The sequence below is a fragment of the Ipomoea nil genome, unplaced genomic scaffold, assembly GCF_001879475.1.
Source record: "Ipomoea nil cultivar Tokyo-kokei standard unplaced genomic scaffold, Asagao_1.1 scaffold3321, whole genome shotgun sequence".
Classification (NCBI taxonomy): domain Eukaryota; kingdom Viridiplantae; phylum Streptophyta; class Magnoliopsida; order Solanales; family Convolvulaceae; genus Ipomoea; species Ipomoea nil.
This window is the reverse complement of record NW_017619749.1, coordinates 3,028,716-3,045,350: the sequence shown is the minus strand read 5'-3', so window position 1 is coordinate 3,045,350 and position 16,635 is coordinate 3,028,716. Positions and strand designations below refer to the sequence as shown.

General features: G+C 32.4%; 1 protein-coding gene and 1 pseudogene across 1 annotated transcript; both read left to right on the top strand.

Annotated features, from left to right (window-relative positions):
• Positions 1 to 3,026: 3,026 nt before the first annotated feature.
• On the top strand, positions 3,027 to 3,858 carry LOC109169802 (annotated as a pseudogene).
• A 983-nt stretch (positions 3,859 to 4,841) lies between these two features.
• LOC109170381 (MADS-box protein JOINTLESS-like) lies at positions 4,842 to 14,638 on the top strand. The gene is made up of 8 exons (XM_019319466.1): positions 4,842 to 5,524; positions 6,340 to 6,415; positions 12,129 to 12,190; positions 12,317 to 12,416; positions 12,526 to 12,567; positions 12,666 to 12,707; positions 13,086 to 13,249; positions 14,367 to 14,638. Exons 1-8 carry the CDS (start codon positions 5,343 to 5,345, stop codon positions 14,374 to 14,376), a joined length of 678 nt encoding a protein of 225 aa, XP_019175011.1. The 5' UTR covers positions 4,842 to 5,342; the 3' UTR covers positions 14,377 to 14,638.
• Positions 14,639 to 16,635: the final 1,997 nt, after the last annotated feature.

The window sequence follows — 16,635 nt, the reverse complement described above, 5'->3', positions numbered from 1 at the left end:
TGGCTCATGTCATTAATGCTATGATAATTTATAATTGTGACCAGTAGCCTAAGTATTTGCTACAGTGATATTATTACTATAAATAGATGAGTAGTGTCTCAAGTTATGTTGTAATGATAAGCCCTTGATCCTATAATTGATATCAGAGCTAGGGTGCATAATGTGCAGTTGGGTTGCGGCTAGGAGAGTCGAGTTTAGCATTACTATAGCTTTTGATGGCATAACTATAAGCGCTTGATCCTACATTTTTTTTTTAAAGTAATTTACTCAATTATTAATATCTATCTTAATATACATAATAACATTCAAGAAAAAATGTCTACAGTTTTTAAAAGTAATTTATTCAATTATTAATATCTATCTTAATATACTTATATACAGAAAACCTCAAGAAAAAAATTTAGTTGCACTTCTATCGCTCATCAAACATTTCGATTTGGTTTTAAAAAGAAAGTTAAGTTATGCACATGATTTAGGCCTTAAAAAAATAACTTTGAAGACTCAAAAGAAAATTCTTTTAATTTTTCAAGCATAAATGGAGACTTAAAAGAAATGTGAAAGTATTTTAGAAGGATAAGTTGCAAAATTAAAAGAAATTGAACGTCATATTTGTGACAACATATATACATCATTTGTAAGACAATGAAGTCTTTTTTTCTTTTCCTTTTTTTTTTTTTTTAAATACAAATTTACAAATTGTATTTGTTGAATGGATTATTTATTCCTAACAATAATAAAAACCTTGATTGAAACAAATAACTTTATATAGTTTGTGATAACAGTAAATTAGTTTTATTTAAACTAAAAAAAAAAAAAAACTTTTATGCCAAAGTAATGATTACTTAGCTTAAAAAATATCAATAATATTGACAAAAGCGTTGTCACTATTTCCATATATTTTAGTGGCACAAATTTTGTCTCTACGAATTACTTTTTTAGTGACAATACATTGACACTATTTTTTTTATTTGACTTTTTTTTTTTTTTTTTTTTTTTTTTTTTTTTTTGTGATGAGAAAAATTCACACCCACTATTAAATAGTGTACAATTGTACATGGTAACCTTCATGTGTAATAATTCAAAAGTCACATAGGAGAGCTAATTTCACTATGAAGACTGGGCACGACCGCCACAACCAAGAGGGCCACAACTATGTTATATCAATACTAAAAATATACACAACTCAACAACAAATTTCCTAAAAATGTCACATAGCACATCTAATTAGGGATGACCACAGTTCAATTTCAACCAAACCGAAACCTTGGGTTCTGGTTTGGAATCGATTGATTTCGGTTCCAAATAAATAAATAAATAAATAAACATACAAAATAAAAAAAGTCTTTTACTTTAACTTTAAAGTTTAAATATTTGATATAATCATTTTAAAAAAATAGAATGGCAAAATTCTAAAAAAAAAAAAGAATAATAAAAATAAATTCCATTTGAATTAATTGAAACCTTTCTAAAAGATTTCAGTTCTGATTTGTCATTTTTCGAACCATGAAACGAAATCAAACTACGGCTACATCTAATCATCATGTTACCATCATATAACATGTTAAAAGTGCTAATTATAACTTTTTTACAAGTTCAAGAATCTAATTTAATAATTTTTTTTTAATTCAAGAAAATAATTGCATTATTGCAAGTATGCGGGGTCTATTAATTCCAGAAATGATCACTTAACCATTGTCTTTTATCAATTTTTATTATTCGATTTTCAATTGGACAATAAATTGTCACTTGACTATTGATTTTTACCAATTTTTATCATCTACTTTTAATTTAACCATAAGTGGTCCCTTGACTATTGATTTTTTTTTTTCAAATTTTGTCCTCTAGTTAAAAATTATTTTAATAAACATTAAATTTAAGGGTAATAATGTAAAAAAAATTAATTCTTCACAATGATAAACTCAATGTATTAAATTTATGAACTCAATTTGTTCATCTCAACAAATTTTTACATTATTGTTCTTACATTTTATATTTATTAAATGGATATTTAACTGAATGACTAAGAACAAAATCAACCGTTAAGAACCATTTATGGTATAATTGAAAGTCAAAGGATAAAAATTAATTGGTAAATGTTAATAGTAAATGATTTATTCATAAAATTAACTCATTTGATTTTTTTTTTTTTTTCAAAAGAGTAAGGTAATTGTATTTATTTTTTGAGTCTTGTGGATTTTTAGGTGCATGGTACGAGTTGGGCTAGGGTTTGTTGGCAGTAGTTCTAGGAGTCTCATATAGTCATATGGGCAAATTATGCTATGGACCGGTGTCCACTATGTGCATAGTGGACACATTCTATATTCATAATTTATATACTGTAGATTTATAATTTTTATACTGTAGATTCATAATTTCTAAATTGTAGATCTATAATTTTTATACTGTAAATTCATAATTTCTATACTGCACATTCATAATTTCTGTACTGTATGAATCTACATTATAAATTTTATGAATCTTCAGTATAGAAATTATGAATTTACAGTATAGAAATTATGAATGTGCAGTATAGAAATTATGAATCTACATTATAAATTTTATGAATGTACAGTATAGAAATTATGAATATACATCGTGTCCACCATGCACATGGTGGACACGGGTCCACAGCATAACGCTCCAGTCATATGTAGGTGGATCTAGGGAGTTTGTGGTGGACTCATATTGGACTTCTAAGAGCATCTCTAATTAATGGTAATATTTGTGAGTTGTCTAAAGAGTAAATACCCAAAATGATCCCTCGACTATAGCTAAATTCACAAATTGGTCATCGACTTTCAATTTCAACCAATTAAATCCTTAACTTTGTAATTTTAACACGATTTGGTCCTCCGTCTATTTGACTGTTTGTTGACCGTGATCTCTGAGGATATATATGTAATTTCATGTGCAAAGCTCAAGAGAACGCTCTTGGAGGTGATGGCGCCGTTTCGAAGGGGAGAAGTGCTTCTCCGTTGCTGCTTGAGGATCACGAGCCGGTTTAGCTTTCTAACGTCGCTGGAGTCATGGCTTTCTCGAAAAGCCGCTCCAGGGACTTCAGCGATCTGTCTATCAAAAGCTATAATTTCTCTAGCATGGGGTGTAGCGCCAGCCTAATCTCGATCGATCTCGCACGTGATAACCTCCTGTACGTGCACCCCAACTCTAACGCCCTAGTGGTTAGCAAAGAGATTATTACGCCCAACTATTACAAAGGATCGGAGTGAGCTATGCTCCTCCCTAACTGCCTCTTCGGAATGGGCGGCGCCGTGATTCTCGTGTCCAACAAGAAGCGCGATTCGGGTCGGGCCAAGTACCGGCTCATGCACATGGTTCGCATGCACAAGGGCGCCGACGACAAAGCCTACCACTGCGTTTACGAGCAGGAAGATCCGCAAGGGAAAGTCGGAATCAACCTCTCAAAATACCTAATGGTGATCGCTGGCGAAGCCCTCAAATCCAACATAACCACAATCGGCCCACTCGTTCTCCCGGCGTCGGAGCAGCTCCTCTTTCTCTTCACCCTAATCGCCCGGAAAATCTTCAATCCCAAATGGAAACCCTATATTCCCGACTTCAAACAGGCCTTTGAACACTTCTGCATCAACGCCGGCGGCCGCGCCGTCATCGACGATCTCCAGAAGAACCTCCATCTCTTGTCGGAGCACGTAAAGGCCTCCAAGATGATGCTGCACCGGTTCGGAAACACCTCGTCTTCTTCGCTCTGGTATGAACTCAACTACATTGAATCCAAAGGGAGGAGGAAGAAAGGCGACATGATTAATTTGGCAGATTGCTTTCGGTAGTGCGGTCTGGAAATGCAATCGGAACCTTAAAAAACTGACGATGGACTATGAAATTACATATATATCCTCAAAAATCACAGTTAACAAATGGTCAAATAGACGAAGGACCAAATCGTGTTAAAATTGCAAAGTTAAGGACTTAATTGGTTAAAATTGAAAGTCGATGACTAATTTGTAAATTTAGCTATAGTTGAGGGACCACTTTGGATATTTACTCTTGTCTAAATCATTCACAATATATAAAATTTAATATTGGTTTGAAAATTTGAAAAATGACTTCTCAAAACTTCTAATGTTTGGCTATTAATAAAAAAATAAAAACAAAAAATACTCATTATGGTCAAAAGAAAATGATCCATTTAAAAAAAATGTCTTTCAAAATTTTTACTTGTAAAACATTTTATGAATTTAATTTCTTTCTCTGATCTCTCTGAGTGGCGTCATATAATTCATATTGATGGGTTGCTTTCCATCTATGTGGATATATTTGAGCAGGATTAAACTAGTCTGGTTAAAATATGAGTATGGTTAAGATGGACAATGGTCTAAAAGATTTTTAAAAACATTTAATTTTTTCTTCAATTTTTGTTATAGTTTGGACTTATTACATTTATGCCAACTACCATTTTTTGATTACGTGCAATTTTAAATGAGTGGTGTCGACTTGATTTAGATGGTCAGGAGATTCTATAATTTCCAGCACCACCCTTTTTTGGTACTATTGTTCATAATTACGTAAAGCTCAAACCCATAACATCACATATGATAGAGCAACTTGGTGCCACAAGACCACAAGATCCCATTGAGAATGCTCAGCTCTAATATAATGGTAGTAAAATTTTCATAGTTGGAATAAATAATAATTTTTTTTGTTTTTACCAACCAAATCACCAAATCCCTTTGAACTTTACCTTAAAAAAAAAAAATTAGAAAACATTTTCGTGGCCTAGCGTGTTCCAATATACATGGAATATTGGAACATTTTCTCTTTATTTTCTTTCCTTGGTCATAAATAGTAAGACTTTCCCTTTACTGAACGAACATTTCTGGGAAATTAGTGTTCTTTCCACTTTCTCTGTCCCTCTTTCCCTATTATATATTCTACTTTTAGAGAGAGAGAAGCACAAGAAGTTCCAAAAGAAGGAAATTCTTTTTGGAGATCGAGAAGCATCACCTTCCTCACTCCCAAAAATCCCATACCCGCCAATCCAAGAAGATCAGAAGAAAAACTGGTGTTCATTCCAGATTATTGGCCACAATTTTTTCTTGAGTTTTCCGCCAGATCTAAACTGGGAATTTTCCATTTTCCATCATAGGGTTTCTCCAAGCCACTGCATTTTTGTCTGCTCTATATTTAGCTAAAAACAATAGTTTATTACAACTGTTTCTTCGTTTTCGTACGTGCTGGGAAAATATTTTGTTCGCTCGCGTGTTTTTATGTGTCTCTCGCTCTCCGCGCTAATTTGCAGTTTGAGGAAATCAATCAAGTTGGTTTAATCTTGGTTTGTCGATTGATCGAGAAGCACTAGCTGGATCATGACTCGGAAGAAGATAAAGATAAAGAAGATCGACAACATTGCAGCGAGGCAGGTGACATTCTCTAAGAGGAGAAGAGGGCTTTTCAAGAAAGCTGAAGAGCTTGCCGTCCTTTGCGACGCCGACGTCGCCCTCATCGTCTTCTCCTCCACCGGCAAACTTTTCGATTTCGCTAGCTCTAGGTAACTATGTCCACTACTTCACTCTCCCGGCCGGGCCGTTTAATTTTCGCCGGAAATTAGATTCCCAGTCTTTATTTTTTTTTTATTTGCATTAATAGTATGTGGTGTTGATCGAGAACATATTTTATTTTGGTTTAATTTGGTTGGTGTCGTGTTTCTTTCTTAGGTTTTTCTCATCTCCTCAGATTTCTTGCTCCGACCCAGTTACCATTTATGTTTGATTTCCAACTTTTTTTCTTAGTTTTCCCAACCATCTGGCAATCTGGTCACTCATCCTCCACTGCAGATTCTGCATAAACTCGAGAAAATCAATGGCCCAGATTTCATAGTACTATACCTAGTTACTTACTTGTCATATCAGTCAGCTATCTCACCTTTAATTTGATAGATAGACAGACAAGAAGGTTCATTATATATATATATATATATATATATATATATATATATATATATATTATATATCCAGCTACTTTCTGTAGACTATGTTTATATATGTTTATGATTCCACCCACAATCTAGTTTATTACAGTTCATTTGACGGAGTTTCTAGGCAATACTTTGATGGATGTTAACTTCAAACCTAGAAAGTAGATTTCAATTAATCTGAGAATTGAATAATGTACGTATGTTGTTGGTGTATGAATGATCTTTAATGGGCCATTGTGCATAAACTGATAGTGAAATTATACATTTATATATGAAATATTTTTAACAGGTGATTGCGTATAAATTGATAGTAAAATTATATGTTTATGGGACAGAATGCACATTAATTATTTTACTGAGGCGTGATCTTATATGTGTTCTTATGGCAGCATGAAGCATATCCTTCAAAAATATGTATCTCATTCAAGTAACATCAAGAAGTACCAACCTCTTGAATTTCTGCAGGTATAATTTACTGTGTGCCATTTGCATTAATATATGATCATCATAACAGTATGTATTTGAAAGATAAATATCTTGACCTTTCTTTCTTCATGTGAAACATAATTTTACATATACTATATGTGAGGCATATGATGATATCATTTTTTAAATCTATATATACATAGATATCAACTTGGGTAAAAATAAAAAAAAAATAATAAAAAAATTACAAACTGTCATGACTCATACTAATACTTTAAAAAATATATCTTCATCTTTCTTTTTTCATGTGATGAGACATAATTTTACTTAAAACTCTATGCGTGACATATGATAGATATTACTTTTTGAATCTATATATACATATAATTTGGATAAAAATTTGTAACCGTTTATGACTTATGTTAATACTTTTGAAAAGGTATATCATGATTTTTCTTTCATATGATGAAACATAATTTTACTTTAAGGCTCTGTTTGGCAGAGCTTATAGCTTATTTTAAGTTTTTAATAAGCTATAAGCTCTGTTTGGTAATGTTCCATCGTAGCTTAAAATAAGAGCTTATTTTAAAACGCTATTCAAAATAAACTAGTAGCTTACTAACGGTTTTTTTCTATCTTCATCCTTATTATTTTAATGAAATGACATCATTTTATCTTTTCCAATTAAAATTATTTTCTCATTCTCCTTTATCCACAACTTTAACCACAATTATTATTATTATTATTATTATTATTATTATTATTAATATTATTGGATTCGCAACAATATTGCTACTTCATTATGGGATGCTAAATCATGATTATGCTAATGATTTTATTTCAAAATGTTAATTTTTTTGAAGACAAAATGTTAAATTTTAATATGTAAACAAACTATTTAAATTTTATGAAGATGTCATTTTTTTTTTGTCTTTTTACATTTATTAACTCAAAAAACTAATTTTACCAAACACTTTCCAGCATAACAGATCTTCAGTTTCAGCTCCTAGCTTATAGCTTTTCAGCTTTCAGCTCCTTTTAAGCTTCCAGCTACCTTTTCAGTTAGGTTTGTCAAACATAGCCTTATACTCTATGTGAGACATATGTTGAATATTACTCCGTCCTCAGATCTATATATACATATCAACTTGGGTATATATATAATAACTGTTCATAACTCAAACGTGTAGTTTTGAAAAGATATATATCTTCTTCTCCCTAAGAAAAAAAATAGATATATATCTTGATCTTTCTTCATGCGTAAATCTCATTCAAGTAACATCAAGCTAAGAAGTATCAGCCTCTTGAATTTCAGCAGGTGTCATTTACTGTGTGCCATTTGCACTAATACATGATCATCATAACAGTATTAGTTAATCCATTAATGATTAATTAGCACAAGATTAAGCTTATATGATGAAAGTGTATTAAAATATAAAAAAGTAAACATCTTTTTAACTTATACCAACTTCTAATAACGTAACACAAGTTTTACTTAATTGTATTCTATTTGAGACATATGATGAATTCCACTTCTTGAATTTGTATATACTATACACACAAACACCTTAATAATAAAAAAAATTAAAATTGATATGATCATGGTAGCCATGGCTCATGCAAGCAGTTTTGCAAAGATATATATCTTGATCTTTCTTTCTTCATGTAAGAAAATTCTTTATATACATACTCTATGTGATACATGTGATGAAAATCACATCATGAATCTATATATACATATCAACTTGGGTAAAAAATAAAAATAAAAATAAAAATTTATAACCATTCATTACTCACTTCTTGAATCTATATATACACATCAACTTGGATAATTTTTTTTTCATTTTAAAAAATATTACAACCATTTATGACTCATGCTAATATTTTCAAAAAGATACATCTTGATTCTTGATCTTTATTTCTTCATGTAATGAGACGTAATGTTACTTATACTCTATGTGAGGCGTATGATGGATATCACTTCTTGAATCTATATATACATATCAACTTTGGGTAAAAATGAAAACAAAAATTTGCAAATGTTCATGAGTCATGCTAACATTTTTAAAATGATATATCTTGATTTTTCTTTCTTCATGTGATGAGACATATATAATAATTTTATGTATACTCTATCTGAGACATATGATGATATCACTTTTTGAATCTATATATCCATATCAACTTGGATTAAAAAAAATAGTATAAAAGTTTACCACTGCACCAATAGTGACTCGTGCTAATATTTTTGAAAGAATATATCTTGGTCTTTCTTTCGTCATGCATGTGATGTGACATAATTTTACTTATACTCTATGTGAGACATATATATGATAAATATTACTGTATTTAAATATATATATATATATATATATATATATATATATATATATATATATAAATATGAGTAAAAATACATATATAGTTTTACAATAATCGTTCATGACTTCATGGCGCATATAGGTAGTTTTGGAAAGATATATCTTAGTTTGATTTTTCTTTCTTCATGTAATGAGACATAATGTTACATATACTCTAGGTAAGGCGTATGATGGATACCACTTTTTGAATCTATCTATTTATACATATCAACTTGGATAAAAATAAAAATAAAAATTTACAACCTACTTGTGCACCTAGTTTTGGAAAGATATATATCTTGATCTTTCTTTCTTCATGTGATGAGACATAATTTTACTTATACTCTACATGAGACAATGAGTATCATTTTTTGGATATATATATATATATATATATATATATATATATATATATATATATATATATATATATACACACACACACACACACTAAACATTTCAACTTGGGTAAAAAATAAAAAGAAAAAATTGTAACGGTTCATTACTCATGTCGTAAGACATAATTTTACTTATATATACTATATGTGAGACATATGATGAATATATCACTTCTTTAATCTGGGTAAAAAATAAAAACAAAAATTTGTAACCGTTCATGACTCATGCTAATACTTTTAGAAAGTTAGATATAATATTGATTTTTCTTTCTTCATGTGTGTTTGTGGGGGGGGGGGGGGGGTGGGCGCTCTATGTGAGCTTAAATTTGGAAATCAAATAAAGGAAATAAGTTTTATTGCGGTGGAAGTCTTAAAGCTTCCACAAAATAAAATTTGTAGCTAAGTTTGTTTCACGTGAAAGAGTGTTTGAGTAGAGTATATGGTTAGTAAGAAAAAATAAATAGTAATGAAATATAGAGATCAAGAAAGAGATTTATAGTGGTTCGGAAATCGGAATAAAAGTGGTACTCCACTCTTCTCCTATACAAATACAAGTGACACAGAAGCCAATAGTTTCTGTTAGGAACAAGTGTATTTAGATTTTGATGATACCAAACTGTCTTAGAATGTAGACCTCTATTTTTCATTTGTTAGATAAGTCTCAAATGACATAGGCATAAGATGTTAAACCATGCACGAGACTGGTACAATAGGTCTACATGAAGATTCGAAGATGATCGAAAGATGCCTCTAGTATAGACGAAAGAAGGATTAAAGCAAGTCACGGATGGACTGCTTTTACAAAAGGAACCTTCGTCTAAGAAGAAAGAACGAAAGATGAGGATCATCTTTCGTCTCTCATTCCTAAGTGAACAAGTCAAGGACAGACTTGTAGAAAGACAACACTCATTAAAGGAAACAATGAGAATGTTGTCTATCACTCAGATGCGCAAATCATTCGGACAAAAAGTATCCTAGGAATGATTTTCACTAACGACAAGGAGCATTAATTAAAAACTTGTACTATCTTGTCAGAGATCAAGGACAAAAGTCATAATGCTTTTGGCTCCAACGGCTATACAGTACAAGTGCATTAAATGCCTTTTGCCCACTGAGTAATACACACTGGTTATTAGGTTTGAAATTTTCATCTCCCTCCAATGGATGGATTTTATAAATACCTCTCTTCACCATTGAAGAAGGTGCTGGTTAACTCACTCTTGCAATCCTAAGAAAAGCTCTTCAAGCAGTTTTATCTCCAAAAAGCTTTTCATAACCAGTGTTAGTTGTGAAGTTTTTCAAAGGCTTATCCATTCTCATACTTCATAACTTGAAGCAGTCTTGTACTTTTCTCAAGTGAATATCCATCCAAACGTCAAGACAAGCTTCAACCTGTTGGAGAACCATCAGATTATCTTTCCAACATTTCAGCTTAGGAAGAAGTTGATAGAGGCGGAGTAAACTCGAGGAGTTGAAAAACCTTTCAAGTGGTTGTCCGACTTAGTGATCAAGGAAGCCATCTTAAAGTAGTTTGTACTAGGAGTGATAGTGCAAACCTTTCACAAGTTGTGGAAGAAGAGTGGAGTAGGCACAGTTGGCCGAACCACTATAAAAATCTCTCTGTCCATCTCTTTTTACTTATCACTTTTACTTTCATGCTTTGCATATCATATCATATCGACCAAACGCTAAGTTTTACTAACACGAAAGCATGCAAAGAATATTTAAAACGAAACACTATTTCCGCTGCGTATATCTCCGAAAGGAGATTATTCGAAAAGAACCGATTAGAGTCTATTCACCCCCCCTCCCCTCTAGACTCTCTCTGACCCTACTGGGACCAACAGTTTCTATTGGATGGCGGTCCTTGAGACAATTATGAACTTCTCGTCGTCTTGTCCTTCACTGCTTGATTACAACTAATCAATGGCCAATCACAAAATTGCATTGCTAGGTTGATCTCCCAACTTCCTTAACTTGAAAGATAATGTTGTTTGTGTGTTGGACTTTGTAAGAATCAGAACGGTTCTTCTTTTTGCTTAGAAGACTAGATTTTGCAATATAGCCGTTTTTCTCTCTAGATAGCTTTCAACAATATATCGCAATAGTCTATTTTCCACCCCAATAAAAATAAATGTTCTTCTAAGTTTAGGGCCCTCTTTTTATAGACAATAAGGAGATGTGAAATCAAGTCAATGATATTTAAATGGAACGTACTATAAAGGTCATTCATTGCTATCACCAAAATTCGAGGAAACTTTAATGAAGATTTTTATGGAAGATCATTATCGAAAGAAGCTCATACGAGGAAGAATAAAAAGAGATGTTTGACACTGCAACTTGTGACACCAAGTGTACACAAATTGGTGATACTCTTTTGAACCAAAGTGTGCTTATACATGACTACGGAAACTGTAATTGCCCTATGGTTCTCAAGCTACATAAGCTAAGAGATATGACAATGGATTTTCGAGAACTGTGGTTGCTTTCTAGCTTCCCTTCTTCCAATCTTTTCCTTTCAGTTGCTTCTTTCCGAAGTCTTTCCTTCTGGTCTTCCTTAGCTTCCTAAACCTTTCCTCCTGATAGTGTTCTTCTGAAACTACTTTCTTTCGGTCAGACGGTTGTTGAAGCATATTATTCTTTTAAAAGTAATGAGAATTCAACTTACAATAAGAAATGAGGGGGTATATTATGCCTATATACTATCTTGACATCATCAAAATCTATTAACAATTATTCCTAACACTTATACTCTATGCAAGACATACGATGAATTTCACATTTTGAATCTATATATATACACATATACTTTGGTATTTTTTTAAATAAAAATAAAAATAAAATTTACAATTGTTCATGATTCATGTTGGTACTTTTGATTTGGAATGATATATATCTTCTTTTTTTTTTTTTTTTTCCCATCATGTATGAGATGATTTCTTATAAGCAGCACACTGTCTATTAACTTAACCTAAAATCATTTTCTTGTTTTAGCAAGAGAATAGCCTTCAGGTGAGATTAAGCAAGGAGATTTCTGACAAGACTCGTGAGCTTAGGTAGCAAGTGGAAAATGTCATCTTTTTTTTTTTTTTTACTGATTCTTTTTTTGTAAATAAACTTTTACAGTATCCAAGCAAGTAGGTAGAAATGGTTATGCACTAATAAAAAGCTGCATAAAACAGGCGGATGAGAGGTGAAGACCTTGAAGGATTAAGCTTAGAGGAACTAGAAGAACTGGCACAAAAGCTTCAAGTTGGATTAAACCGTGTCTCTGAGACCAAGGTACCTTAGCTGGAATCTTCATCTGATCTCTATCTTTGCTTTCCCTCAATCATATCCCTTTTGATTTTGAAGTCAGTAATTATGCAATTCTTGAATTTTTTGGTTCCAGGATGAACAGATAAGGAATGAGATTGCCACCCTTCAATACAAGGTATATATATATATATATATATATATATATATAGTCTGCACAGTTAGGGTTTAATCATCTTCTCTTTCTGATCTGCTGTTCCTGCCATGTTTTTGCAGGGTGCTGAGCTCATGGAAGAAAATAATCGGTTGAAACAACGAGTAATCTCTTCTCTCTAACAATTAGTTTTTTGATTGACCAGAAAAAATCCCAGTCACTACCTGAGGGTATGCACTGAAGAAACGGTAAATCATGTCTTGTGATCCTAGTCAATAAAAGACAGCTTGGGTTGTCCATAGCTGACTGGCTTAAATCAAGATAGAAGACCAATTAACTGCTTCTACACAGAGTCGAACTTGGAACCTTATAGTTGTCCCTGATTGACTTAAATCAAGATAGAAGGCCAATTAGCTGCTTCTACACAGAGTAGAACTTGGAACAGCCGGACCAACTTGTGCTCCTCTTGAGTACAGTTAACTTTTTACTAATCAACCTAGCTAGGAGCTAAAGGAGATTATTATTATTGTCATAAAACACAGGTTGCAGAGATGAACAATGACAGACGAAACGGACTGATTATTGCTGACATGGATCGCATGATCCTAGAAGAGGGTCAGACATCTGAGTCCATCACCAATAATAGCACCACCCAGCCGCCGCATCTACAGGCTGCAGACTGCTCAGATACATTGCTGAAACTCGGGTGAGCTTTAATTTAATTAGTTTACTCTATACCCTTTTCTGTAGTAATATATGCTCACCATATATATAGTTGCAGCTAAGCTACAACGTTAATTAGTTTCTTGAGGAAACCTGTACTATGTTTAGCATGAATCCCCAGTAATTGGTGGAAGGTTTTAGTCTGATCCACCCTTTCACTGGCTGAATCTATCCTCACTGCAGAATGCAGATTATTAAGCTTTCCATGCATATATCTGTTGACTTCTTGAGGATACTGTTGTCTTTTATATTAACCTATAACGTAATCATTGTCTTTTGAGTCTTGTTTATGGTTATTTTTCTTGTAGTGATATATCTTGCCATGGCTATAATTTGTATATGCATCCATCCATGCATACCCAATCATATGAAACTTCTATTATAGTCTGCAATTTCACTTCACTATATATTCCCTTTCATCAACCAATGAAGCATCTTGGGCGGAGGCCGATAAGGGCCAAGTCCAGTACCATGGGGCTACAGAGATTGTTGGGCAAATTATTGTATGGACCATGGTCCACACAGTGTTATGTGGACCATAACAAAAAATATATTTTTAATATACTAAATGTACATTATTTTTGTACTGATATAATGTACACTCAGTACAAAAATAATGTACATCCTCTGAATACAATATACATTATTTTTGTACTGAGTGTACATTATTTTTGTACTGAATGTACATTATTTTAGTATATAAAATATGGTCCACACAACTTGTATGGGCCATGGTCCACACAATAATGATTGAGATTGTTGGGTAGAGGTCGGTAAAGGGTCAAGTTCAGCACATTGACTCTTAAAAAATGTGTGGCGGTATAATGAAATAAAGGCTATAGCTTTTGGCATAGTAGTAAGCGCTTCATCAGGTACACGGAAATAAAGTTGTGTCTTCATTGCTAGCTATAACTTTTGGCGTAGTGATAACATACAAAACATTTTTAACGGATCATGACTCATAATGTTGATAATTTTAGAAAGATATATATCTTGATTTCTCTTTCTTGCAAGTATTTATGCTATAGCTATTCAGTAATATATATGTTAGGGCCATTGGAAATAATTAATTAATATACATACTTTGCATATTTGATCAGGCTACCCTAACACTAGCTGAATATGAGCATCAGAAATAATGATAATGCATGCCCAGGAAGCTGGAGAGTATATGTATAAGCTAAGGTTGTCTGCTGGTAGTGTTGCTGTAAGTATGAACCTCTGATCTGCTTGTATCTTATGTTAGGCAAATAATTTTAGTTGCTCTATCTGCACACTTGTTTAACAAGCTAGCAAATAGAATGAAATAGTTTGTGTGTTTTTGGTGTAATATAATACAATTTGGTGGTATATTTCAGCTGATAGGTGTAAAGGGTGTACTTAGGGGATTCTCGTTGAGGGGTTTTTCTCAGTTTTTTTTATGAATTTTCAGTGATGTGAAGGAGAGAAAGAACGCACAAGTTTTTTTGCTAATTGAATTTTAGGCATGATGTACACTGAGGGTGTCTAAATGTGTGTGCATTTCACAAGCCCGCTAGGGCATTTATGGTTCGTTGCCAATTGACAACCACCTGCCTTTTTTTTCTTTTTTTTTTTTTTTTTCTTTTTTCTTTTCCATTTGGCTCCAAAAAATTTGTCAAAAATCTAATTATAAAACCTAACCAATAATCTTCGCTTTTTTGGCATTATCAACCCCAATCATTATTGTGTTGATCATATTTTGTATTTATAAAATAATGTACTTTTAATATATTAATAACGTGTATTTTATTCAGGAAAAGTACATTTACTGAAAATACATTATTTTGTATAATGTACATTTATAATATTAAAAATGTACTTTCATTATGGTCCACACAGCACTGTGCGGTCTACACAATAATTTGCCCACCAACCCAGCCTTCTTCTAATCATCTCTATACCCTACACCACGGCGCACATAGCACTGTGCACCGCGCGCCTCCCAAAACGACGTCGTTTTGGGATCGTTTTGGGAGGCGCGGTAGGAAGTTGCTGGGATTATGTGAATTTGTTCACATAGTTATGTGTATTTGTTCATACAGTTATGTGTATTGATTCATACAGTTATGTACATTTTTTATACAATTATGTACATTCTTTTTATACAATTATGTACATCCGAATCAGAAAATTTGTGTGTATTATGTTAATAGTTGATGTGTATTATGTTAAAAGTTTATGTTTATTATGTATTATGTTAGATTATGTGTATTATCTTTTAAAAAGAGTATGTATATTTTGTTATATAATTATGTACATTCATGTATACAATTATGTGTATTCTAGTATAACATTATGTACATTCTTGAACAGCGGTTTTTTTTTAAAGAAAAAACTACTGCCATTCACTGGGGCGGGAAATTTCAAAAAATAAAATAAAATTAAAACGACGTCGTTTTGCATCTGGGCGCATAGTTCAACGCGCGCCGTGGTGTAGGATATAAATTGCCGCCTTCTTCCCTTATATCTCCTATTTTATGGGCCCATCTCCTCCCCATCATCTATAATCTCTCATCCTAGCTATTTTCTATCCAACCTTTTTTCCTTTTCTTTACCTTTTTGAAGGTGATGTAATTCCTTTTAATAATAATAATAATAATAAAGGATGTGAATATCATTAAATGATATAATGTTCACACCTTCAACATTTAATGTTGCTCTCCATATATAATCTCTCTTATTTCTCATTCCATCGGAGATGCCTTTTGTATACTTAGTTGCTAGGTGTAATGAGTGTGCTGGACGGCCTGATATGTTTGATTAATCGGACAATTGAAAATATTGTGTATTGAATGTTAGAATTAATGAATAATTAAAGAATTATGCAACCACTTATTGTCTCCTATAAGTGTGTTAGGGCATCTCCAATCTAAGAATTTTCTCTTCCTTGAAGAAACTTGCTGCAAAGCCAATGTTCGCTCGATAGCAAGTTGACATTTTATTGAAAATAAATAAATAAATAAATAAAGTAAAAGAGAATTCATGTTTTTTTTTAGGAAAAAAAGAAGAGAGATCAGAATTCAGGTTTGTGCACACACCAGGGCCGGATTTTAGGCTGTGCAAGCTGGGCTACCGCACAGGGCCCCCAACTTTAGAGGGGCCCCAAATTTTAAAGGTCTAATATTTAATTTTTACCTAGCTAGTTTATAAATAAAAATTAAAAGTTTTTAATTAAACTTAAAAGGTTTTATGAAGAGATGGTAAGAATGTGTATTTGTTGTATTTTAACTTGGAGGTCAAAGGTTCGAAACTTACAGTGTATTAATTGTGATTTTGGTAGGGCCACATTTATTTACTAGAACAGGGCCACCAAAATTTAAAATACGGCCCTGGCACACACCAAAGCAG